Below are 27140 nucleotides of genomic sequence, written 5' to 3' on the forward strand. Positions count from 1 at the left end.
AGAAACACAGATTGCTATGAAATGTAGAGGAAAAGTTCTTAGAAGGAGAGTGAAGTTAGGAAAGTTTAAAAAGAACATTTAGATTTGAGGACTCTGGGAAAACTGTGAAGGGTGAAAGATTAAGTTCTCAAAGATGGTAGAAATTAGGAAACATAAAGAGGAAGTTTTCTCAAGTGGGTGGAATAGGTTGCTCCAGTGTTAGGTCATGTACATGGCCTTGGTGACCAGCAGTTCCTTAAAAATATCCGTAGGGCTTGGACAGAGATGGGAAGTATGGGAGCCAAGATGTAACAGCGGTTCTCCCAAAGAGATTTTTTGAAACCTTATGAATAATTTGCTCTATGAAAGGTTTAACTCTCTTCTAGATGTGAGAATGTTCTCACCTAGATATGCTCAGAATATTCTAGTGATTATCTCAAGATACCTACCTAAATGGAGTGAGACAGTCACCACCACCTTTTAGGTACCCTTTGTCTAGAATAATAATGAGGTACAAAAAGAAGCAGCTTTTATAAGAGCTGTTTAGGGATATGGAAGTTGGGTTTAATAATTCACACAAAAGGAATGGTAACAATAGCAGACCCTCGGGGCCTTAGATAAAGCATGAAACACACCAGTTGGAGGAATTAAAACTTTTTTGACATAGGAAGTACCAAGTGGTGGCCAAGAGAAAATTTGAGACAGTGGGCTTCAGAGTTGCAAGACTCTTCTGGGTTTTTATTGAGTTGTTTTTTGTTTTTTTGTTTTTTTAATGAAAAATGAGGACTTACTCTTACAGACTATGACACATTTATAAACGCAGACAGAATCAAACACTAAAGAAAAATTAACTTTTTTATTAACTGTCCAAAAAATACTTACTTGTTATTTAGAAATGATCCTAATTATATCCTTGTTTTAGCACATTGATAGTGTTTAGATATAATGAGTTCATAATGTCTTTATTTGGTATCTGTTCAGTGACACTATGCTAGACCTTCTTTTGGTTATATTACACCACAGAAGCCTCCTATCAGTTCCCTGGATCCCGCATCAATTACTTAACTTTTCTTTGCCCTGGGCTGCTTCTGTGAAGCATTCCCCAATCTGTGAAGTGGGGACGAAAGCCACAATAATGTAGTAGCCAACAGTTACTGATTGCTTACTCTATACAGGTACTGTGCCAGACCTTTGACACAAACGGTTTCTAGATAAAATCTTCAGATAAACCTTTGAGGTAAGTACTAGTCTAACCACAGTTCTTGAAGGCAAAGAAATTGAAGCAAAGTTTAAGTAACATGCCAACGACTGGTAAAATCCTCTTTCAACCTTGACAAATACAGCAACAAGTAGGCTTTCTGAGAGAACTAGTTGGGAGAGAAATGGCGATATCAGAGCAAACAGGTTGTGGGACCACATGCAAGTTCCCACCAGCTCCGCCATCAGTCCCCCTTCCTCAGGACAGCTGAGCCACTAGAACACTGCTCTGAGGAGCCAGAACGCCCTTGAATGGCTGGGCAGTGCGGCCCGACCCTGAGCTCCCCAGAGGCCTCCTGATGCAGCCTTCCCTACCTCACACTTGCTGCCCACACTGGGGGCTACGGAGGGAAGTACTTATCAGCACACACCAAGGCACAGAAGAAACTCAGAGTAATGTTAGCTCTGGCCACAGCCACTGGTTACTGGAGCAGGCTAAAGCAGACTGGGAAGAAGTAGGTCTGGACTAGAACTCGGACAGGGCGGAGGGGCACCGACAGGATAAATTCATCGGCTTTTGAGAGGAACCCCACATTGACAGGCCAGATCACTGTCGGTGGGGTCACATTCAGACCACAGCTAATTGGATGTTAATGGACACAGCGTCAAGACGTCCCGGCCCAGGTGGGCAGTGAGCAGAGAAGGGGGACAGGGGCAGCTGATGCTTGGGCTAGGGTCTGCCAGCAGCATTGGAGACTGCCTCAGTCACCAGGTTGCCCTTCAGGGCAGACCTTAGCATTTGGGGATATCCAGGAAAGACCTAAATCCAAAACAACTAAGGTACTGGGAGGCTTATGACTGGTAGGTAAGTCCAGAATAAAGCAAGGGCTCAGCTCCTGGGACACAAGTACTAAATTCAGTGCACTGTTTTAAACCTTAGACTCTGACTTTCTTAAGTCAGGGTTAGTCCAGGAAGAGGGAAAATGGACTCGAGACAGAACATGAAGTCAGATGACCAAAGCCACAGAGAGAGAAGGCACCAGAATCAGGTAGGGCATGATCGACAAGACTAGAAAAAAGGGTGCTTCATGAACAAGAAGGGGCTTAGAAAGAAACACCATTAAAAACCAGGACTTCATGCAATGTTCACAGTTAAGAAATACTTAGACTAAATGGTAGTTAATGCTCCATGTGTGTTTTAGTACAACAGAAAAAGAAATACTGCTGTTAACGCCTTTGATTTAGTATGTTGAGACATCAAAGGGGAGGAGAGGGTCATTTGGATCTAGAAGAGGAAGTTCCCAACGGAGCTGGGTTTTCCAGCCCGGAGACTTCTCTAGGCCACCAGACACCTCCTCCAGTGACACTGCAGACCTGATTCATTTCTGTGCAGCTGATGCCCTGTCCATGCTTATATTTTTCTAACTGACAATGAGTGTTCTTGCCAAATGCCAGGGCCCATAGTCACATCTGTTTGTCGCTCCTCTGAAGCTTGTCTGAGGCTGCTTGGGAACACATTTTATCCAGGGGGCAACTTGAACTAGGCCTAATTCTCTGAAAAGCCTCTGTTTGTAAGTGCGTACGATGAAGGGACAAGTGCTTCCTCTTTTCCCTTTAATATTATTGCGTTTGACACTGCCGGCTTCTGTCCCTGTCAGCCCATGTTGAAAGCCAAGTTTTCAGGCAAGATGGTTTTCACTAGGATTTTTGATTTGTTTTGTTTTCCCTTTTTGTTTTTTCCTGTTTTTTTGTTGTTGTTGTTGTTTTCCTCCAGATAAAATGCCCAGTTTCCTATCACCGCACCATTTAAAAGGATGAGGGGATAAACCATGTGAAGTGTGTTTCAAAAGCAAAACAAAATGAAGACTTCTTTCTGAGTTCTGCTTTTCTAATATTTAATAGGAAAATCTTCAGAATCAGTATATGAGAAACTATGTTTCACATCATAACTGACAATACTTACTAATCCAAAACAAAAACAGCATTATTTCTTGGTCCTTTCCACTTAAAGATATGTTTATTTACCTTTAATAGTAAAGGTGTGAGTAATTATAAAGTTATTGGGCTTTGATTGGTCTCCCCTCTCCTCCACTGCAGGCAAATACTGTTAACAGAAACAAACACACTGGTATAGTTGATTGGTAATTTCCTTGCAGCGCCTTCACAAAAAAATCTTAACATTGTTTTTTAATAACTTCGGGTCTGTTCATAAGACAGTGCATTATCCTTCTTCAAAACACACACACACACACACACTCAAACACGTGCGTGTGCACACACACAAAGCCACCTATCACCTTGAATAGTAATCCAAGTATTCTGCGTTGCAAAAACAAATGACTCATTTAGACTAAAGCAACAAGGCTTCCTTTGAGGCACTCATTGATTTTAAATTAAAAAATAACTGCTACATTTTACATTAGGAGTGACAACGAACAGCAGAGTAGACCTTAGTCCGTGTTATTCGTAGCAACTTCAGTGCATCTGTCTGAAGGAAAAGGGGGATGGACAAGCCTGAATGGGGTAATCTTACTGATCAATAATCCAGATCTCGGAATGCGCTGTAGCAGATAGTCAATTCCTGATAGAATTACTGAAATGCAGCCAGCTGTTTTTCTTATGGCTCAGGTCTTTGGGTTCAATGTACTGACTTTATTAACTTGAACTTTATTCTCCTTGAATGTTTGTGTATCTCCTTTCCTTTATGTGGCTCTGCTGGGAGTGGAGGAGGGGAGTTGAGTGAAGATGCTGTATTCCATTTATTCTGTAAAGATGACTGAAAGGGAATTTTTGGTCCAGCAGATGAGAAAAGAGGTTTAAAAGAGAGATTGTTCCTAAGATTTGTTTTTCACCGTGTTTGTAAACAGGCCTTCCTAATAAGTCTTAATAGTATTTAAAAAAAAAGAAAAAGATAAAGTCTTAAAGGCAATGTTGACTTTGCAGAATTATTTTTCAAGCAATGAGAAGACTCTGATTACATGCCATTAGTACCAGAACAGCAGACGTGGAAGCCAGCAATGTTAATACTCATACTGGGTACTTACGATGTGTCAGACCCTCACGTATTTCTTCTAATTATTTCCAAAAATGTATTTCTTAAAGAAGGACCCTCCTGACTAATTTTTTTTTTTAACCTTGGTTTGAGCTTTAAATGTGTCTGAAAGTAATAAAACCTGGCATTGGGGGGTTTTTTGGGTTTTTGTTTTGGTTTTCGTTGTTTTTTTTTTGTTTTTTTTTTTTTAATAATCCAGAATCAAGACTTTTCATGGGCTGCCTGCCCACTTTCTTTCTCAGATAGACCAACACAAAGAAGTTCCATGATACGGGAAGCAGTTATGTGTCTGGATTTTGCAAACCTTGTTGCCCTGCATCTCATCAGTTTCAACCCTGGCCAACCCTGCTCTCTACTGGCGTCCCAGGATTCTAACCTGCCCAACCATCTCTCCTGCTTAATGATCTTTAATGACTCCATGTCAGCTATGAAATCCAGACAGCTTCACAGCCATATGTGACATATAGGGCCCTGATCCAGCCCCAGCATTCTTCTTCCTTCAAGTTATATACTTCCTGCTCGAAAGATTGTTCCCCAGACATCTCGGACCAGAATAAACTCTTTATTGTTTAAAATACTTCCAGCAAAGGGATGCCTGACTAGCTCAGTCAGTAGTAGAGCATGAGACTCTTGATCTCGGGGTTGTGAGTTCAAGCCCCATGTTGGGTATAGAGATTACTTAAAAATAAAATAAAATAAATACTTTGAGCAACAGGTATAGAAAACCTAACCAACAATGGCTTAAACTAAGGATATTTATTATATTTCAACAAGAGGATCAGAAGTAGATGGTCCATGGGTTGGTGTTTACAGTTCAGTAACAAAAGGGCCATGCCTCAGAATTCAGATTCCCACTTTATTTCCATTTCCAGAATGTTCCCTTTCCCTCCTCCTCAGCTGTTGCTGATATCTGAGCCTGTCTGGTATACTCTCTACAGAGTCAATGTTGCTGCAGTCTTTTGCTAGGAGAGGTTTCCAGAGGGATCACAGATGTCAAAGGATAATATTGTACAAAAAGGTAAAATCATGACTCTGTCACAGCTATAAAATGAATAGGTGTTTGAGATACTGTTTAACTCATGAGTTAATGAGGGAACCAAGCAGATCTTTTAAGGAGTTCAAAGAAGGAGTCAAAGAAACACAGATTTATAAGGATTAAGGAGTGTAGATGTGAATGGGCAGATGAATGCAGAATTGACTTCTCCACAGGAGGGAAGATTGTCCTTCCTCAGGACAATTCATTTTTATTTCTGTAGACTGGAATTATTTCCCATTGCTCTCAGGCATCCATAACTTCTAGTTGTAAACTAGCTTCCATAGAATCAAGAGTCTGATAACAAGAAGAATAGGCTCTAAAAGTGTAGTTTTCCACTAAGGCACAAATATTTCTCTACAAAAGAAAAAAGGTATATTCAACAAAACATGTTTCAAATTGTTATAAGGCCTCAATAATATAATCTCTAGTGATAGCCAATAAAGTTGGTGTTGCCCACCACTGCCACCACTGTCCCTGAGTATTTCATGCACTCGTGACTTAATCTCCCCACTGAGACTGTAAATTCCTCCAATAATAGGAAGTGAACATTCCATGTCCTTTGTATCTTCATCTCTTCTTTCCTACTCTTCACTGTCACCGCCTCTGTGGGATCTTATGCTAAGTCAGAATAGGTACTAATAAATGCTTGCTGAATAAGTGAATTCTTTGATTTTGTATAAAAAGGATGTGTCTTCTTTGATACTATTGTAGTTTTTTTAAATCTAATAGTTTTTAAAAAGTAAATGGAATCATAACCATTTTTTATTTATTTAATTTGGAGGGGGGAGGCGTTGGAGCCAGGACCACACCTCAAAACCCAGACAGTTTTGCATATCTAAAAAGATTTTGGTGTGTGTGTGTGTGTGTGTGTGTGTGTGTGTGTATTTCTGCAAAGTTAGTCACTACCTGAATGAACTAATTTTTTAAAATATTTTAATAAGTGTATATATTTATTCTCTAACAGAGAAACAGTATGCACTCAATACAAAAGGAAGAGAAAACTAGACAAATTGTCTGTTGCTATTACCTATATTGATAGATTCTGACAGTGTTTTTATTTGATTGTGGATCAGCCAGATCATTATTGTACTGTACTTTGTGCCTTATAGGTAGAAACTATAAGTAAATTTTACTTCCCAGTAAAATTAGTGCCCATCTTTTCATTATATTTAAATACCTGAGAATATGTGTATAAATATATATCTTGGTTTTTACCTGAATCAGTTTTTTCTTTTTAAATTTTTGTCTAATAATCTGGGTACGTAGGGGAGAAAATAATTTTTCTCTGTCTTTCAAGATTTTTCTAGCTAGATTAAAAATCAAACTGAAAGATTAACAGGAAGAAATCAAATTAAATTCTGTACATTCAGGGAACCCACACAAGCATGAGATTCTAAAGACAGTGAGGCAAAAAGAGGTATATATGTCATCCTGAACTAAGGACAATGGAAATAGGAGTCTGGAACTTAAAGGGAAGGAATACAATTCATGAGAAGATGAAAAGGAACAAATGTTTGGTGAACAAAGTTTGTTGGTCTATTCAGAAATAACTGGATATAGCGAAGACTGATCCAACAGGCCTTGCTAGGTTAAATATGAAATGTCAGGATACTACCCGATATCTCTATGAATTACTAAAGGAACATGTGCTCTAGTAAACATGCATCATTTATTTCTGCTTCATGATCCCCAGATACTATCCCAACCCCACATCAGGGATTGTGATCCAGGAAATGAACAGAGTCCTTTTAGAGCTTGAAATGTTTGAAGACTTTTAAATCCTTTCCATCTTTGTATAATTTTTTTCTTGATTTCCAATTGGGCCATTTCTAATTTTTCCAAAACTTTTAAATTTAGGAGTCCATGATTAGTCAAAATCATCCAATTCTAACTAACTTCAAGAATAGCAGAAAGTCTGCTTCTCAGTTCTTATATATCGTGTCTTTATAAATATAATCCAGTGTCATGTTGGCATATTTAGGGGAAGAAGACCAACATTAACACATTCAAAATTATGCTTCCTCACCTAGCTAATAAACAATTAACTAGAGAATTCTAATCATACGAATTATGAGAGAGAACATCACTATTTCCTTCTGTCTGTTTAAAGTGTTTTAAGAAAATTCACTGCCACATAATATCCTAAAAGAAATTGATCATACTTTTCCTGTAATAAATGTTGCTCTGACAGTAAAGCATTAGTAACCAATTGATAACCTAGCAACAATATTGTGATCTCTTTAGATAATTAATCTTAGCTATTTTCCTGTCAGAAGCAACAGTGCTTGATTTTATGTTGAGCTAGAAAGATTGCCAGTTTTGAAAATTAAAAAGCATTCCTTTTATATTATTCATTCCAGTAACAATTTATGATGGCGCATTTAGCTGCTGAACGCTTGTCAACAAACGTAATTATGTTTCGATATAAACAAGATTGGTGGTTTTACTATGCTGCTCCATCTTTGTTGAGAATGTTTTGATTTAGGTTCAGATTATACAAGCTGTGTATTTATGTGTCATTTTTTTCCTCCTTTGTTAATAGTTTTTTCTGATAATTACTTGTAGGCAAACAAGCATGCATTTAGGATCCTTATGCACAGGAGATATCAAACGGAGAAGAAAAGCTGCACCTTTGCCTGGACCTACTACATCAGGTAAAGCAAAAAGGGGTTGGGCCAGAACACAAATATAAAGTTCATAAATCATCAACTGGAAAATACAGATAATTCTAAATCACTTACACTGAAGAAGAGGCACAGTTTACAAGCAGCTATTAAATCATTTGCATTTGGTGTCAGGATATATTGCATGTTCCTTGTTTAGATTTTTCAGGCAGCCGATCAATAAAATATTTGCTACACACCTACCCGAATGCAAGACTCTGTGTGAGGTATTAAAAGGATACAAAAACTTCAAAAGCTGTGTCTTTGGCCTGCGGAAATTTACAGACTGGTTGGGACAGCAAGGCATAAGTAGATGAAAAGGCAAATAACTCCAGAAGAAATTAATAGTAAGAAATTCAAAAGTATTAGGAGCAGCCTCAAAACACAAAGCCCCATATTATGGAAGATGGAAAGCTAACCATGAATGCATCAGTCTGGTTTCTAGTCCCAGCTCTGCAACAGTCCTAGTCTTCCCATATTTATACATGGGTGCATGGCTGGCTCTGTCAGTAGAGCAGGCAACTCTTGATCTCAGGGAGGTGAGTTCAAGCCCCATATTGGGCATGGAGCCTACTTAAAAAAACAAAACAAAACAAAGAAACAAAAAAAACTGCATTAGAATAAAAAGTCTCTCATTTCCACCTCAAAAATCACATCCTTCTAATAATCTTCCATTCTAATGAGTGTGAAATAGGGGAAACTACCAGTGCTGAGCAGAGAGAAGTCACTAGACCAGAGGGGTCAGGAAACCTTAGAAGGGCAAAGGCCCAAGCTTAGTAGTGAAGAACATGAATAACAGTGTGTTTAACAAAATCTCATGCAAGAGCAATGATAGGGAAGGCAGAGATAAAAACCAGTGAAAGGAGGAAGAACTGGGCATTAAAATGTAGAAACCCACCTAAGAATAAGGATTTGTGTTGCAGCAAACTGAATTTTAAGAAATGTTTTCAGTATAGATACTTGGTCAGTTACAAAGAATAATAGCCTTGGCCTATTGCCTGGGATCCTTAACCATTCATATTTATAAACTTTAACTTCATTTGGGAAGCACTTTATAGGAAAAGTTATTTTTTCCATGATGATTTATAGAATATGAAAATAATATCCATGTCAACCAGGAGAATAAACGATGAGAAGGAGGGAAGAAATCTTGACATGGTGATTACAAAGAAATAAAAGATGTGAAGCTTTAATTCTCTATTTAGGAGATCTGTTCAGTACTAAAAAATTGAATGACTTAAAATTGGAGCAGTTCCATCTAAATATAAAATTAGAAATTATGCATGTGATTATGGGTAAATATAATATTGATCATCATCTTGTAGCTATACTGAATTTTCAGAATTTGGAAGTAAGAAACACCTGTGTGTGGAATGTGTATTTATGTAGAATAATATTTACCACTTACTGGGTGCCTACTGTGTAACAGAAAGTTTGTTATTTCATTTTATCTTTGTAACAGCTTTATGAGCTAGAGTATTAGCGTCACTTTACACCGTAAAATTAAGATTCAGAGAAGTGATGGGCTTTTCTTCGTTCCCTAAGAAGAGAGTAATTATTGAATGGCAAAGGGAGGTTTCAAGCCTACATCTCCCTGCATGACTCCTAAATCCCTGTTTTTTCTATGACAACATATGGCCTTTTTGTAAGAATATATTTTAAAGACTGTTCTGTTGCATATGTTTATTTGAACCTGCTATTATATCTTAAGTTTCATAGAAGAGTTACCTAAATATTGCTAGGTAGAGATGCAGAACATTCATGAGAATACTTCTAATATATCTTTCCACAGGAACATATAGCCACTTTTAGATCAAATACATGTCATAAGTTCTTCAATTCAAATCTTTCATAAGGCAGGTGTAAGATTCTTTAATATCCCCATTCCAGTTGAATGGTCCCCTGAATTCTCTTATCTTTCAATGATTCAAACATTAGTGGCAGAAATAGTACAAGAACAATCTTAGGGATGGAACTAAAGCACCTTAGTGCCTGCAGTAAGGAAGAGAGAATATCAGGGTCAGGTTCTAACACTCTGAACATATGTGAAGTGAGAAGGAAAATGCTTAATGGTTGAGGAGAGGATAATATAATTATTTCTACAAGGTGATTTTGACGTTACAACTCAGTAGCATCAGAGGAAATCATTTATACGGAGTATGGGTATAAACATTAAACTTTAGCCTAAAACATTCATAAGCTTATACCGGCATATTCCAAACGTTGTATTTCAGAACTGTTGTGATTCTCTTAAGAGTCGGGATTTTGGTTATGTTACAAGATTTTTTTTTTTTCGCTTAAAGAATAGAATGCATAGAAATTTAATGCATTTTTGTAATTACAGTAGTGGAGTAAGAGAATTATGTTACTCATTTCCAGTGCATTTTTTAAATCCATGCATAACTGTTCCTCTCAAAGAGGTAGAGAATGAGGTTATTTAAAAGTCCTCAGTTTTAAAAAGAATATCTTCTAATACTAATGAATCAACTCTAAGGTGAAGATTATTACCCAAATTCAAGTAAGAAATGCGTTTGCATAAATACACTTTGATAATGAGGTTATGAATCCTTGATCATCTTGTCTCTGAAAATTATAATTTTCAAATTCTGGAGTATATTCAGCCTTATAATAGTCAATTATATTTAAGCTTCCAGAATTGAAGTAGAAGTATTTCAAAGTGAATATCTCCCCATTTTATAGGCCCTCACAGACCTCCCAAAAAACACATTGAATTGAGATATGTTTTCACACATCCTTTTGCCTTTAGTCAGCATTCCGTCTAAGCAGGGAAAATGCAGGTAAAGATAACTATGTCTCATTTGAAATAGGGGATAAGAGTTAAAAGGCAAACAACTCAAATATTATGTAATGATCCCTCTGATTTATATGTGGAAAGTGACACAGTTAAACGGCAGGTTTAGAAAACATTTACCAAAACACTGTCAGAAAACTATAATTTGGCACTCTTAACTTTATAATCCTGAACAGGGTTTATACAACAATTTAAGACTCTAAGAATAAACAGTTACATATTGTGTACATAATAAATACTTTTTAAAAGTCACCTATGAAATTAGTAACCCAAAATCTGATCTTTACCTGCTAGTGTGTTGAGGATTTTACTCACCCTGTGTTAGCAGTAGTATTGAGGCATAATGTCATTTGCTTTGTAAGACTAGCCAGCAGTGTTATCGGTTGCACATTTATTAATTGTGACAGGAACACCGAATTTATTTCAGTGCTTTAGCTTATTTACTGCTCTTTCACCTTTGTATTTTGTATTGACAAAAGAAAATGAATATTGATAAGGTTAGCTATTGATTTTTAAATGTATGGCTTCTTCTCTGCCTCATTCAAAGTCACAAACCAAAAGACAGTAGGTGTCTCAGTAGCAAAGGAGGTAGATTGACTATTATAAAATTGAGAACTGTTGAAGCAGGAAGGTTTGCCAGCAGAATGCATTTTATAGTTTGAAAAATGTCATCTTTAAAGGTGAAGAAAAGCAGCGAACGAAATAGGAAGGATATTATTAACACATTCTTAAAAGCCAGTCAGCAGTGTTAGTTATGGTCTGTGTTTTTGGTAGAAGTCTTAACTTATTAAGGATCTGATAGTGAAAAGATGGGAGTATGCTTTTTGAAATATGGAGGCTACCTCAGTATTAAATGTGTTGTTATCCACAATTAGTATTTGCTGTTACTATTTTGCTTTCTGTTGAACTGATATCCTAGGAAAAATAGTCATCATAGGGGGTCCACCTTTTTTCTATGCATTTATTTATATTATGTGAAGAGATGCCTAGCAAAGTTCACTTTCTTGGTATAGATATTGGCTCAGGCTGCTCTGTCATGGATATGCAAGATTTTGGCAAGAGTTTGCTTTACAGCTTTTTTGTGACTTTCGGACTTCTTCCTCAGCATCCTACTGATATTTCAATAATAAAATAATCTCCATGAATACTTAAGGCAATAAAGGCGACTTGTAAATCATAATAATGGATGAAGATTTTTTTAAAGTGTGCTTTTAATTAAAAGTCATACTAATCATAATCAGGAAATGGTCAGTATAGCCAAGTGCCCTTCCAAGGTGCTATATCTCTTCAGTTGTCCAAAATTTATTTATCAATAATTATGTTTTTATTTTCTTTTACCACTGGATCTATATGACCACTCTAGATTATCTTATCTCTCCCAGGATTTTAAAACGGGCACTTTTGGGAGAGATGGTTGGTATTAATTTTGAAACTAAACTACACTTGAACCTATAGCAAAAGCCTAAGAAACATATCACCTCCGTCCTCTTGATATATGCACCACCAAACTGCCTTTCAGTCTGGTGTTTTAGGAGAGTTTCAGACAGCTCTCCATTATCATTTGGTACAAGGAACACGTAAGGAGAGGGTAAACATCCACATTAGATTAAAAATAATCATGTTCCTGACAATATAAAAGCCTAAATAATGAGAAAGTATACAAACTACAGAACAGCTGGCCATGCTGAACAATATACGAAGCCATCTCTTTAGATGCATAAATGATACTGAAAGAAGGAAATTGTTCAAAACCAGGAATGGTCCTTAGCAGCCCCCATGCCCATGCCCAGTTTTGCCAGTCTAGGTAATCCTGAGGTAGTTTGGTTAGTGCCCCTGTAGGAGGGGAACTAAGCTGAGGAGTTGGGTATAAGGATCCTATCAAGCCGGAACCTCTGGAAAGCTCTATCCTTAGAAGAGGGCAGACTAGGAACAAAACTTATCCACAGGCACAGGAAAATAAAGAATTTCATTTATACCCAAGCTCCAAGTAGAAGAATCTGAAAATACATAACCAAGAGCCTACCTCATATGAATTTCTAGTTTAAAATTACACCAAGTCAAAAAATGAACAGAAAAACTGGTCTTTGAAACAAATGCAGAGCCACTTTGGTGGTACATGGCTTAAACCCCAATGATTCTCTTCATTTCACAAATGAAAACCTAGTGAAGTCACCTTCATAAACCAAAACTTAAAAAAAAAAAAAAGTTATAAACAATTTAAAAACAAAAAGAAGTAGCTGTAGAAAAAAATAAGATAGGTATGGTAAAGAACCAAGGAGAAATTTGAGATTCTTACTTATTATGAAAAAATCTTAAAAATTACAAATTCATTGGATGGGTTAAACAACACTCAATACAGCCAGCCAAAATAAAATAAAATTAAAAATTAAAAAAAAAAAAAACAGTGAATTTTAAAAGCAATCTGAAGAGATTACCTAAAAGAAGCACTGAGATAAAAATATGGGAGATAGAATGGCTGGAGGACTTGGAAGAGGATGAAGTTCAACATATATCTAATAGAATTTCCAAATGGAGTAGAAAGAATAGGGAGGTCCATTATTCATGGAGCATCTTAACTGAATTCATTGAAAATGATAGAATTCTTACAACTGAAGAAAAATGTGAATATTCATATTCAAAAAGTACAAGTCTTTATCAGAAAATAGTAAATATAAAAGTAGTCATACCTAGACGCATTGTTAAAAAAAAAAAAAAGAAGAAGAAAGAAAGAAAGAAAGAAAGAAAAATTTAAGAACACCAAAGAGAAAGAAAAGGAATTAGCAGCCAGGGAGAAAAGATGTAACCTACACAGGAATGATATTACACTGGCAGCAGACTTAAAAACATCAGTAAAGTCCAGAAGATAAGAGATAAAATTTTCAAAGTGCAGAGATAAAATAACCATCAACATGGTGTTTTATATCCAGTTAGACTATTCCCAAGAGTGAGGATGAAATAAAGACAATTTCAGGTAAAAACCAAGTATTACTAAGCTTAATACTTCATGTAGAAGAATGGAATTCCTAAAAAAAAATCAAAATCAAGAAGAAATTGTGAGCAAAGAGATTGTTAAACATGTTCATAAAGCTAAAATGTTGAATATATAAAAGTTAATAATGATGATGACATTGCCCATGAAGATGATTAATTTGGGTGTATTAAGGGTAAGATGGAGTAAGCCTGGGTGGCTTAGTCTTTTTGGCCTAGGTCATGATCTCAGGATCCTGGGATTGAGCCCTGTGTCGGGCTCCCTTCTCAGCATAGAGCCTGTTCCTCCCCCTCCCTCCTCCCACCCCCTGCTTGTGCTCTCCCTCTCTCAAATAAATAAAAAAAAATTTTTTTTTTAAAGTAAGATAGAAGTAAAATTCTGGACAACAGTATGGAAATGTGAAGAAATAATAAGTCAGGTATGCATGTTGATATTTAAAGGTAATCACTAAACCAATAAAAATATTTTAATTTTCAAGCTGATAGAAGCAAGCAAGAGACACCAGAAAGGAAGAAACAAAAATACAGAGAATTCCACAAAAAGGTAGAGGAATATAAGATAAGTAACATTAAATAATACAAGAAAAATAGGTCCAGATACACCAATGATCACAATAAATGTAAATGGAATAAATGCATCGGTTAAATTCAGAGATTATTATAATAGATTTTTTTAAAAACTTGTAAATGTTTACAAGTACATCTAAAACTTAAATTATAATTTAAATACCTGCCAGATAAACTGGATTTACAGGAAGCAAATGAATCTTTAGGTATTTCAAGAGAGTTGAAACACGGTCTTCAGAACAACTTGGTATCCTAGTTTAGACTAGTAATTTCTCAGGAGTTTGAAATTTGTTAACAGTGAAATCTCAGTCATTTGGGAGAATGTAGCAAAAGAAATGACATAACAAAGTACTGGTTATACAATATTTTAAGTCAAATGTTCAGTCAGTGAAAGGATAACATATGGACTCAAATGTAAGTCCACATTCTAAGTGGGACACTTTCTAGCTAGTTGACTTTGGGCAGGTGTGTTACTTCTTCAGACCTCAGTGTTATCAGTAAAATGGAACTGATAATACCTGTCTTTTAGATTGATAAGGAAGATCAATAGAAATGATGACTATGGAACCGTTTGTAACCTGAAGAGCTGCAGACATCATTATATTTTGTTATCCAACTGTTAGTGTATGTTTGCTGTATATTGTCCTTATGCAAATTGAGAGAAGTTATTACAATTCAGCTATAACCCAGTTAATTTTTTTTTCAATTTATTTATTTTCAGAAAAACAGTATTCATTATTTTTTCACCACACCCAGTGCTCCATGCAAGCTGTGCCCTCTATAATACCCACCACCTGGTACCCCAACCTCCCACCCCCCCACCACTTCAAACCCCTCAGATTGTTTTTCAGAGTCCATAGTCTCTCATGGTTCATCTCCCCTTCCAATTTACCCAAAAGCACATACCCTCCCCAATGTCCATAACCCTACCCCCCTTCTCCCAACCTCCCTCCCCCCAGCAACCTAACCCAGTTAATTTTTTTAAGTTGTTTGAAGTATCATTGTCACTAAAATTTTTTATTTGCCATTAATTCTCATGGAAAGTGTATAGGTTCTTGGAGTAAACTTAAGCAAAGTTAGAATCTTGCTTAATCCCTGTGTAGTCATGGTCAAATGATATCATGTCTCCAAGGCCGACCATAATTCCTTCCTAGCACAGTTGTTATGAGAAATGGATATAATGAATGTCATATGCCTAACAAGTAAACCATATGCTTGGTACACAGTAGGCAAACCATAAATGGTCCTGATTATATATCATTGTAAATAAACATCTCCTTGTGCCTTCAGAACCAACACAGTTTTAAGAATTTTTTATTTTAGTTTTTTTTAAAACACTCTTCTTTGATTTATAATGATTCCATAAAGAATATATTTCTGTACAACCAAAATATCTATTAATAAAAACACTTCCGGGGTGCTGTGGGTGCCTCACTCAGTTGAACCTGTGCCTTCAGCTCAGGTCATGATTCCAGGCTCCTGGGATGGAGCTCTGCATTGGGGCTCCCTGCTCAGCTAGGAGTGTGCTTCTCCCTCTCCCCCTGCCCCTCCCCCTACTGGAGCTGTCTCTCACTCTTGCTCACTGTCACTCTCACTCCCTCAAGTAAATAAAATCTTTAAAGAAAGAAAAAAAAAGAAAAAAAACTTCTCCAAACATGTCAATATAGATTATGTCTTTCATTCTTTACAAAGTATTCATCACTTTGGGGGGGGGGAGGACTTAGTTCTACATTAAATTTTTATTATTTAAAAAGTATGTGCCTTGATTTTAAGCAGTTAAGGACTTGAATGGATTTGATTTAGCAAAATTCATGTCAAAGATGCCTACAGTATTGCAGATAAAATGCAGAATTGTCTGAATCAGGCTCTTCTATATTAAGAATGAAATCATTAAAACATCTGACAAAGAGTAGTAACACCTACCATTTTCTCACATCTTGTGCTAAATGCTCTTTCCTTTCTTAACAGTAATCAAAAAAATCCATGTCCTTAAATTAGTTACGGAGAACAGAGGACTACATTATAACTCGTGATTTTAATAACCAATAATAATAATAGCCCTGCCCCCCAGCTGGCTAGTAAAGTACTAGGGAGAAGGGGACAGGAAGAAGGAGTGAGCGCATCCTGCAAATGCTCAGATGCGTCCTGAATACGGGGGAGGGACTGAGGTAGGGTGCACTAGCTGTTCTGTAGGAAGCAGCGTGTGTCACCTCCCCTTCCATTGGCTGTTTATCCAACATCAATACAACACTTTAGGAGCCAAATTACTAAACAAGCTGCCAATTAGGCTTGCAGTCATCTGGACAGATTAGCAGCTAGGAGAGGCCGATACAAGATTTTCATCTCTTGAGCCAATTACGCAAGTGAATTACCATCCTCTAAACTCCCAGGAAGATGTGAGGGGGAAAGACCCACTCAGCTGTCAGAGAGAGGTGAGATCCCGCATGAAGGGGTCTGGGGTCAGGAGCGTGGGAGGGTGAGCAAGCTAGGTATTGCTAAAATTGCCAGAGCAGGAGGAGAGCTTTCCAGGAAAGGACTTAAAAGATTTAGCACTGCCAGGAGCAAAAGGAAAGGAAATTATGGTTGTAGGATGCTGTGCAGAGACTGAGTTGTTCCAGTCCCAAGTCTTAATCTCATAAAAAGGATGAGAGACAACAGTAGATCTCACTCCAGAATCACTGTCCATGAAAAATGAACTCACTGTTACCTTGTCTTTAAGGTTGCATAGAAAAGCTTTTTTTCTTGTTGGGAATCCATGTTTCTATGTGGAAAGGCTTAGCATTTGAGAAATTAAATGTTCTTTTTTTTTTTAATTTTTTTACTTGAAAGTACAAGATACCGCTTTACCTTTTATTTATTTATTTATTTATTTTCATTAAAAAAAGAGAAGGAAGCAGCACCTAAAAAACAGAGAGAGAGTGAGTTCTTTAACATCTAGATAAAAAACACAAGTATGGGACCACCATGCTTGAAATAGCAACATTTTTAAATGGTGATACTCAATTACCATTTGCTGTTCCTTTTAGAACTGAGAAATAACTGCAATTTAGCCATTTTTTAAGAGGTGTATTAAATTGGCCTCATATCTTTTCTTAAATATTTAATTTTAAACCTGAACTTTAGCAAGCTTTTGTATCCAAAATATGATTAAACAGATGTGTAGCCCAGAACACCATTAGACCTCTGATGCAATTTGAGCTTATAGATGGAATTAAACTAATTCTTGACAATCACATAAAAATCAAGGATGTGGGACAGGATGCCAGTGCACTGTTCAACCTTGTATACCTGATCAGTGGCTGTTCAGAAAATACTAGCTATCTTGGAGGTCTGTCTGGGTTGCCACCATAATCGTAATTTCAAAATAAAACTCCACTGGCTCTTTTTCTTATATTAGGGAGGAGTTTTTTTGTTTTCTGTTTTTGTTTTTTAATTTTTTATTTTTTATAAACATATAATATATTTTTATTCCCAGAGGTATAGGTCTGTAATCGCCAGGTTTACACGCTTCACAGCACTCACCATAGCACATACTCTCCCCAATGTCCATATCCCCACCCCCCTCTGGCAAACCCCTTCCCCCCAGCAACCCTATTAGGGAGGAATTTTGACAAAAGGCTTTTCTTCAGTTTTGTGTGTGTGCGCGTGTGTGTAACTAAGGGGTCCATTCTTTATATTATATATATGGTGTGTGCATACGTGCACAGAGAGATATTTTATATATATATATATACATGTCTATTATATATATTATATATACACACACACACACATAATGAATTATGAATTTTTGATATACCAGTCATTGTCATTCAAGCTGTTCTCAACTAAAAGGTTTTTTTTCCATTACACGTTCAGATACTTGTTTCAGTGAACTAAGACCCAATTTAACAAATCCAAAACTGACTCATTGTGGTAACCTGGTTCTTATTTATTGCCTGTTACTAATTCAGCAAATGTATTCCATTCTCAGTCCCACAACGTACTGAAGATTGAAACTACCACAATGTCCAATAAAGGGCTTTGAAAATCAATTGATCAGAGTAAATGAATGTCCATTATTAAAACTGATTTCTAGCACTTTGCAGTTTCTTTCTTCTACAACTCAGAATCATGGGGAACAATCCACTTGTTCTCTCCAGAATGCTAGGTACAAAGTACCACATAAAATAAAACTGTGGGTTCAACCTTGCTATTTTGTATATTATGATTTATTTTTACCATGAAATACGTATCCCAAAGAACACATGGAAATGCAGAGGGACTGTTTAAAGAACGAAATAATTTTTTTTTTTAAAGGATGAAATAATACACTGACCATTCCTGTAACCACCATCTGGGCCAAGAAATAGAACATTATACACTGCAGCCCCATACGTAATACTTTTGTGGTTGTTACCGGTGCTTGAAGATCCGTCCTAAACATAATCTAAGAGAAGGAGAGGGCCTGAGAGTCCCAGCCTTCTTGGTTGGGGGCAGAGGACAAGGGATGGAGTAGAAGGTGCCCTCATAATCCCCAGTCAGGGAGGAAAAATTAGTGATGTTGGAAAAGGGGTAGAGGGGGCTTGTGGGGGTGCCTCAAAGAGAGTCGTGAGTGATCTCGTTAGCAGCTCCCCATTTCAGTCCTCAAACTGTTCAGGGAAACAGCCACCCACATTTCAGAGCAGAAATACGCTGGACCCCAAGCTGAGCTAGTATATACACAAGAGGCCTCCTCGGAACTTTGAAAAGTGAGACGATCTTGGGCCCTGAAGGACTAGGGAGGGAATGGTGAAGCCGCGGCAGCATTGCTGTAAGTTTGCGACCTCGGAGTTCCACAACTGACATGTTGGAAAGCTCTGGTGTAGGAGGTGGGGCTGTGTATGTTCTCATTAAAACAATGGTTGTTTTAAGATGCCCTCACCCCCTTTCCCCCATGATTTCCAGTATTCATTTGATAATCACTTCCCCTTTTTTTTTTTTAAAGATTTTATTTATTTATTTGACAGAGATTACAAGTAGGCAGAGAGGCAGGCAGAGAGAGAGAAGAGGAAGCAGGCTCCCTGCTGAGCAGAGAGCCCGATGCGGGACTCGATCCCAGGACCCTGAGATCATGACCTGAGCCGAAGGCAGCGGCTTAACCCACTGAGCCACCCAGGCGCCCAATAATCACTTCCCTTCTGCAAGGGGAGTAACCACAAGACATGCTCTGAGAGTTGACAGTTGTTTTGTTTTTTTTTTTTTAAGATTTTATTTATTTATTTGACAGAGATCACAAGTAGAGAGGCAGGCAGAGAGAGAGGAGGAAGCAGGCTTCCCGCTGAGCAGAGAGCCCGATGCGGGGCTCAATCCCAGGACCCTAAGATCATGACCTGAGCCGAAGGCAGTGGCTTAACCCACTGAGCCACCCAGGCGCCCCTTTTTTTGTTGTTGTTGTTTTTTGAGAGTTGACAGTTGTGATTGCTTTTACCTGGTCACCTCTAGATTGGCTAGGTTCCCCTTTCCTACACCACAGGCTCCCAGCTGCTGCTCCAGGATGAACAGAAACGGACCCCTCAGAGCCCTGGCCTGCTCTACCTCAGGTGCCCACAGCCCAAGGCCAAGTGTGCGGCTAAAGGAGGGAGTCAAGTTCTTACGTTTCCTTGACTTTTACATCTGTTAATGTCTTCAGTCCTTTGACTTTAGATAATTGGTACTTCTGCACTTTCCCCTAGAATCGAATGTACATTTCATGAGCTCACTTGTTTCCGTAAGAGCCTCCAAGAAAATTCAAACTAAAAGTCAATCTTTGAAAATGCCATCAAAAAGAAAATGCTTAAAATAGGTGCATCTCTAAGTCATCTTTGCTAGGAACGTACTAAAAACAAGAGCTATTTCTAAATCTCATGATAAGCACTGCCCAGTGTCCTTTTCCAAAATAAGAAATGGAGGTAGGAGATCAGGGATAGAGGGAAAGGGGAAGAATTATTTTATGTATAGCACCATCTGTAACTTTAATAGTTTCTGTATTTATTTATTATTTTATTTTCCTCTTTTTTTCCCTTCTTGTCTGCGTCTATAGTGATCAAAATGTAGAAATGGAAGAAGGAGAAAGAAAAGACTTATTCTAGTCCAAATCATAAATAACAAGAAGAGGATTAGAACAGTGTAAACAATTCCTAGGAATTAGGGATGCCAACAGTTGTGCTTTTTGTTTGGTTTGGTTTTAGTCTTGGTTTTATTGAATGACAATGCCCCAGGCAAATGTACAATACTATGGTGTTAGGTTGGTGATTTTCAGAATTACCATTGAGGCTAAGGCAGGAATGAAATAAACCTCTTTGTATTTTATCATTTACTGAGGATCCTTTTCATAAAAGATCTCAACTGATTCTGGCCACTTTCTGTGAGGTAGACATTATTCCACCTGTTTTATAGATGAGGCGACAAAAGCCACAGGAAGTTAAATAACTTAATCAAGCTGCTGATTAGTAGAGCTGAAACTCTAAATGAGATCTTTCTTCCATTCATCCCTCTGCCCCATTAAGGTCCTCGTCCCAAGATGAACCCTGCCCCCACCACCCGCACCTCCTACCCAGGTACCTTGTTGAAAGAAAAACTTAGGAGAATATGATTTTCTTAGCTTGAGAGTATCTTCATCTGTACTACGGTGTTTGGGGGATTCTGGATTTTTGTTCTGTTTTTTATTTTTTCCATAAGAGCCTCCAAGAAAATTCATTTTTTAATTTTGTAATTTCAGGATTTGTAGGGGAAAACGCCCAGCCAATCCTAGAAAACAACATTGGAAACCGAATGCTCCAGAACATGGGCTGGACACCTGGGTCAGGCCTTGGACGAGATGGCAAGGGGATCGCTGAGCCCATTCAAGCCATGCAGAGGCCAAAAGGATTAGGTCTTGGATTTCCTCTACCAAAAAGCACCCCTGCAGCTCCCACTCCCAATGCAGGAAAATCCGCCTAAGAAGAAAAGCAAAGAAGAAATGTTTTACAATTTTTATTCACGATATAGATCCCATTGTCCTAAAATTACAACATAGCTTCCATTTTTGAAGCAGAAATCTACATAGCCTCAAACTCATCACTCTAGCATCTAACCGCATACCGTCCAGCCACAGTGAGAGAGATGGGGCTCCGTCACAGTTCCTGGTGCTAAAGTGAAAACCTTCACCTTGTGCAGTTTTCAGCTATTTCTAGGTATAAGGAACACTCATTTCTCCTATTTATTTTGATCTCATAGGTCAGTCATTTCTAGCGTGATTCGTTCATATGTGTGTGTGTGTGTGTGTGTGTGTGTGTCTGTGTGTGTGTATGAGATGCCCAGGCAAATGTGAGCACACCCACAGCTTTCTCGAATGGGATAGGCCAGAGAGGGTGGTATTTCTGTCATCCCTAGAACTTGAAAGACCTCGCATTACATCAGTGAAGTCCTAAGCAAATCTTCGTGTGAAAGGCTTGCCAATTTCACGTTCTGATTTTGGCTCTTTTGTAAGGATTCTGTAGCAGGGTGGTCCCAATTATCTCTCCTTGGACAGTGTAGGATAAAGTTCACAGTTGACAAACAACAATTAATATTTCCCTCTGACATTCTGACCAAAATAAACCTCATCATTGTAATCACCAGAGTGCCCACAACATTACCTTAATGCAGATTTTACAAATTTTACCTCATCTAGAACAGAAAATAATTATTGAAAGAAAAAATGTATTTTTTAAATTCACCATGACTGAACTGTAAATTCTATTAATCTAGACTGACTTCTACCTCTCTCTTTCCAAAGGTTGATATTTTTTTAAGATCAGTGCAACTGTGGTAAACTAATTTTCAGTTTTAACCATTGGAGTACTTACTAGAATTATCAAATCAGTTTGTTTGAAATTCTAATTGGCTCTCCCAAGAATTCAGATTTCTGGCAATGATCCAGCCCATTTACAAGGTGAACAAGAAAATGAATGGTGATAATTTGCCATCTAACATCTAGGTAGTTACTTTAAAACCAAGCAAAACAAGTCATTTTTATTATGTGCCTCCTATTACTATTTTTGAACCATCTGCTTTGTAATGCCAGAGGTTCTAAATAGCTCTTAGCTTAGGAGATGATCTTCATTATTAAGGACTGATAATATATTTATAATGGCTTTTATTGGTTGAGTAAAGGTCAAGCTAACACATGTGAATCACCTTTCTGATGAAGTTTTTTAAGGCTTTTTTTTTTTTTAAGAGCAGTTTTAGGTTCACAGAAAAATTAAGAAAGTACAGAGATTTCTCGTATACCCTCTGCCCCCAAACATGCACAGCATCCCCCATTATCATCCAGAGTGGGACTTTTGTTAGGATCAATAAGCCTACATTGACACATCATAGTCACCCAAAGTTCATAGCTGACCTTGCAGTTCACTCTGGTCTTGTACATTCCATAGGTTTGGATAAATGTGTAATAACGGGATCCACCGTTGCAATATTCACACAGAGCAGTTTCACTACCCTGAAAATCCTCGATGCTCCCTTGTAGTAGGTTCTAGAAAATTTTTCAAATGTTTTTTTAAAGGAGAAAGAGGAGGTTTGTGCAGATAGTGGACCTTTCCTAGGTAGTCTCGTAACTGCCAGTTGGGGAGAAAAAGGTCTGTGGTTTGCCAAATGTACACGTTTAAGAATTCTCTTCTTTTCTAGGGGTATTGTGGGTAAGAGGACAGGTTGGTTAAGAGATTATAGACTACACAGGTAAATTGCTCTTTTGAGGCATTCTTATTGGATAGAGTAAGCCTGTATGATTACTTTTATAAGTTTGTTTCTTGGAAATTTGTCATTTTTTAAAAAATGCTTTTTGTTAAATACTCGTTCTAGCTATGTAAGGGGGGAGGCTGGAGGAGATCATCTATGTACCAGGTTAAAACTTCTCTATGGTAGTGTAGAGTGCTTTAGGATCTATTCAAAAGATTTTATTTTTAAATCCATTGCCTAAAAATCTTCTGAAACCCAAGAATGTTGAAAAGCCAAATTTGAAGCTGCTGATAACACACAGTAAGTGTATTGTGAGACGGGTCCCAAACTCCTGAGGACAACCTTCTTTTTCCCTCTGCAATGTTCTAACCCTCATACTGAGGAACAGCAGAATGTATACCAACTGGCATGGGGAAACTCCCTCATAAAACTTACAGTCTTTATGAACACTTTGTATTGTTTCCCTTAGGGACAGGTACTAGTCCTCTGAAGCAGACCCTTGGAGATGCTCATTTAGCTTGGATGTTCTCGACCACTCCCTCCAAAGTAGTTAGTATTTACATTATCAGCAAGCAAAAGGTCAAATTCTTGACGTCTAGAGCCCTCTATGTGGCTCTCAAACATTTTTTAATGTTTGTAAGTATTTAACTTAGTCAGTACTCCAAGTAGATATTATCACGGAAACATACATCAGAAGCACATACATCCCTTCGCCATTCAGTCCTGAAGAACAGTCAGTGCAGACCTGATGTTCTATCTGTACCCAAATGTAATTGGAGAAATAAACACAATTAAAATACTGAATTTTTAATGTAAATCAAATATCTTTTAAGATATGAAGCCCACTAATTTATGTTTCACTTATAGTACCAGTTAATTTTTACCTGCTTGTTACTATGCACATAGAACCCAAAGCATCCAAAGGAATTCCTGATTTAGAATGCACATTCATGTCTTCTGAAAAAGGTGGTAAGATTTTCCTCTGCTCCTTTGTGAAGTCACTTTTCTACTCTACAGTATCTAAAGCCCGTGTCAAATTAATCAGTCATGCTAAACTGTAGAGAATACATAGGTCTAAATTATCTCTAGCTGTAGCCAAGGGGGCTGAACATGACTACCTTAGCAGTTCAACTTTTTTTCTTCGTATGCTTATTAAACTTGATACTGATGAGACGGTGTGTTCGGTCTTTTCCTTCCTTTCTTCCTTTCCTTCCTTCCCCCAAGTGTAATTTTTAAGGCTATATTCCCCTTAAACTTGTTTGCTTTCATTTTTCAGTTACCTGACACCCCTTTAAAAGAAAGTACATAACTAACAAATTTACCAATTAATTAGTGTCAACACTTGAATAGATAGACTTTATAACTCATACCGTGGTTATCAAACAGAAGTAAAGATAGTAGGGTTAAAAGATATGCACAATGTATACATATAGGTGTGTTTACAGGCACATACGTGTGCAACAAGCAGACATGATTGCAAAATACTGCATTTTATTAATACGTTCATTTTAACATTGTGAATTGATGTTCTTGTAATGAACTGACAGTTGCTTCTCTTCACATTTTCATTTTGAGCCATAATTTCACAACAGAAAATAATTTCTTCCTGTATTTTGTCTTTCTAAAAACAAAAAGTGATCTCAATTAGTATTGTAAAATGAAGTTGGTTAGCAAAGATTATTTTGGATTTTTTTTTAGTTTTTTTTTTTCCTTTTGATAGAAAGCTATATTAATAGTACAACAAAGAATGAAAGAATAAAAATATGTTTAAAAATGTTATTTATAAGCAGTCATTGTCTTTGTGCTTTAAATGTTTACCTCTTAACCTTAAAGTAATAAAAAATATAGTTGAAAGTACTCTAAAAAAATTTTTAATTACTACCCTTTGACAATTCAGATCTAATAATTGAATTCATTACTCATTTCTAAACCCTGGAACATTTCAGTATTTTCAAAAGATTTAGAGAAAAAAAAATGGTGAACATATTTGACTCACACGTTTATTCACAGCTGACTGTGACCTGTTTTACCACATTTTCATCATGTGTTTAATTTCTCTGAAGTTGGGTTAAACTGTCCCAAGGCCTCCTTCCACTCAAACATTCACTGATTCTCAAGTAGCAAGTACACACGTTCTCTCTCCGGCTGCTTGAAATATCAATGAGAATCATATATGTTCCAGTCACTCTATTTCCTCCTGGAGTATTGTACTTTTCATAAGCGTGCTTGGGTATTTTAAATATCTGTAATACTAAAGTGTTGAGTTTTGTTTGCTGTAAGAAGCATCTCACTGTGTTGATAAAATTGTATCACCTCTCCCGAAAAACTAAGTAGTGGTGTTAGAGGTTTTTGTTTTGTTTTTTTTTTTTTTAATCCAGTAGGTATTAAATACTCATTTATTTAACAGGCTTGCAGTAATATATACTCAAATGACAAGTGGGCCATGAAGGCTCCTTCTGCTGGATTCCTACTAAGCAAAGACTCATTACTTTACACACCTGACATTTTAAGTAGATCCAGATTTGTCTCTAGTGAGCCAGTGCCATTAACTGCCAGAAGTATGATCTACTATTGCCACTTTTAGTTTTATCTGTACATTAGAGTTGTCTTCTGTCTTCGAATTGTCAGACAGTTTAAATCATTCCCGGATTCACAGACCTCACTCCTGTTCCGTGATCAGAATGTCCTATGTTTACCCCTTAATCTTTCAAGGATGAAGTTGGCTAACAATTGAAGGGATTTTTGTGTTTGTTTAGTTTAGGTTTTGGCTGGGGGGGAGGGGGTTGTTTTGTTGTTGTAGTTTGAATTTTCAAAATAAATCACTAGAATTTTAAATGCGTGTATGATACTTGATCTTTCGGGTGTAAGATGGTGTAATTAATCTACAAAACAGGACTGCGTTGTGATAGTATCCCAGATAAAAGGACAACCCCCTGCAACTATTTTTTACCTATGTTTCATCTTCCTTTTAAATTTCTAAGAAATGTTTATTCTTCCTGAAGGCAACATTCTTTAATAAAAGCAGAAAGGTGAGAACTAGTATGCTAACTGAACATGTACTTAAAATAAGCTTCCTAAAATGGCAATTTCTTACATCCCTTATTGAGGTGAGTTTCTTCACATGCTAGAATTTCATGGTTCTGATAAGCAAATGAGTTTGGGGTGACAGTGGGAATGAGGGTCTGTCTGATGGCCAACATGGCCAATCTGGAATTCTTAAGTTCTTTGTGGATGGCTATCATTCATTATGGACACGATAAATAGGACATGCACAATTTTGTATGTGGATGTGAAGGCCTTGGGAGCACACGGTAAGGGTATGGAATTAGAAGTAATACTAACACAAAGGCTATTGCGTCTGGTCCCTAAATTTGGAAGGTTTGGTTCTTGACCCTTGCACAACTTTACATGCCTTTCCTGTTACCTGGCGGCTTTGGATTCCTCTCCACACGTCTTAGTCTACTTCGCCTATTTTAATGTCACTGGACAGCCTTCCCAAGAGGAGACAATCGCCAAGCCCACAGGAAACCAGCCTGTTTTGACTCCTACGCCATTGCATTTCTCCATTAGGTCCCTTAACAACTCAGCTAGAAACAAGCGGCAGATTTTCTCCCCCACTCAGTGAGTAATTGTCTGCGCCACAGTGACAGATGTGCAATATAGCAGCTTCTTCAGGAAAAAATTAACAGTTTGTCCAGCATGTCAGCTCGCTCTTTTTAGTGCTTGGGAGGTCTTGGCCCCATTATGGATGATTTAGAAATTGAGGCAAGCAAAGACCAGCTGCCTTTGCTGAAAGCCTTCGTCAGTCCCCCTCATCTGCATTCCAAGACTCACTTACATTCAGAAATTGGTGGAGCCCCTCGGCCACGAGATGAGTGTGGGCTGACAATGCCTTGATTTGTTGAGAGAGAGAATAAATGGGTTTTTCAGAAGATGAGGAAATATCACCATTACTGGCCAATTTGCAGCATTTTATCTGTTCTTCAAACATGTCACTTTTGTTATTGTTGCATGGTAATTACATAGTGAAACGGAAAGAAAACAAATTCTGGTTACGTATTCAGATGGATTGCAAAATCATATAATCCTGATAAATGCCCATTTATGATACACACGGATGAAAGGTTCATTTTAATTTTGAATGGCTAG

The 27140-nt window shown here is 37.4% G+C and overlaps 1 protein-coding gene across 2 annotated transcripts in view; it reads left to right on the forward strand.

Moving 5' to 3' along the window:
- The window catches only part of GPATCH2 (G-patch domain containing 2), a 172900-nt gene extending 148120 nt beyond the window's left edge, over positions 1-24780 (forward strand). The window contains exons 9-10 of one of the 2 annotated variants that reach the window (XM_044266826.1): positions 7830-7918; positions 21013-24780. In XM_044266826.1, the coding sequence (XP_044122761.1) occupies positions 7830-7918; positions 21013-21233 (310 nt within the window). In that variant the 3' untranslated portion in view covers positions 21234-24780. The remainder of the gene's footprint in view (positions 1-7829; positions 7919-21012) is intronic. The other variant, XM_044266828.1, reaches the window with a different exon arrangement.
- Positions 24781-27140: the final 2360 nt, after the last annotated feature.

This window comes from Neovison vison, chromosome 10, assembly GCF_020171115.1.
Source record: "Neovison vison isolate M4711 chromosome 10, ASM_NN_V1, whole genome shotgun sequence".
Taxonomy (NCBI): Eukaryota; Metazoa; Chordata; class Mammalia; order Carnivora; family Mustelidae; genus Neogale; species Neogale vison.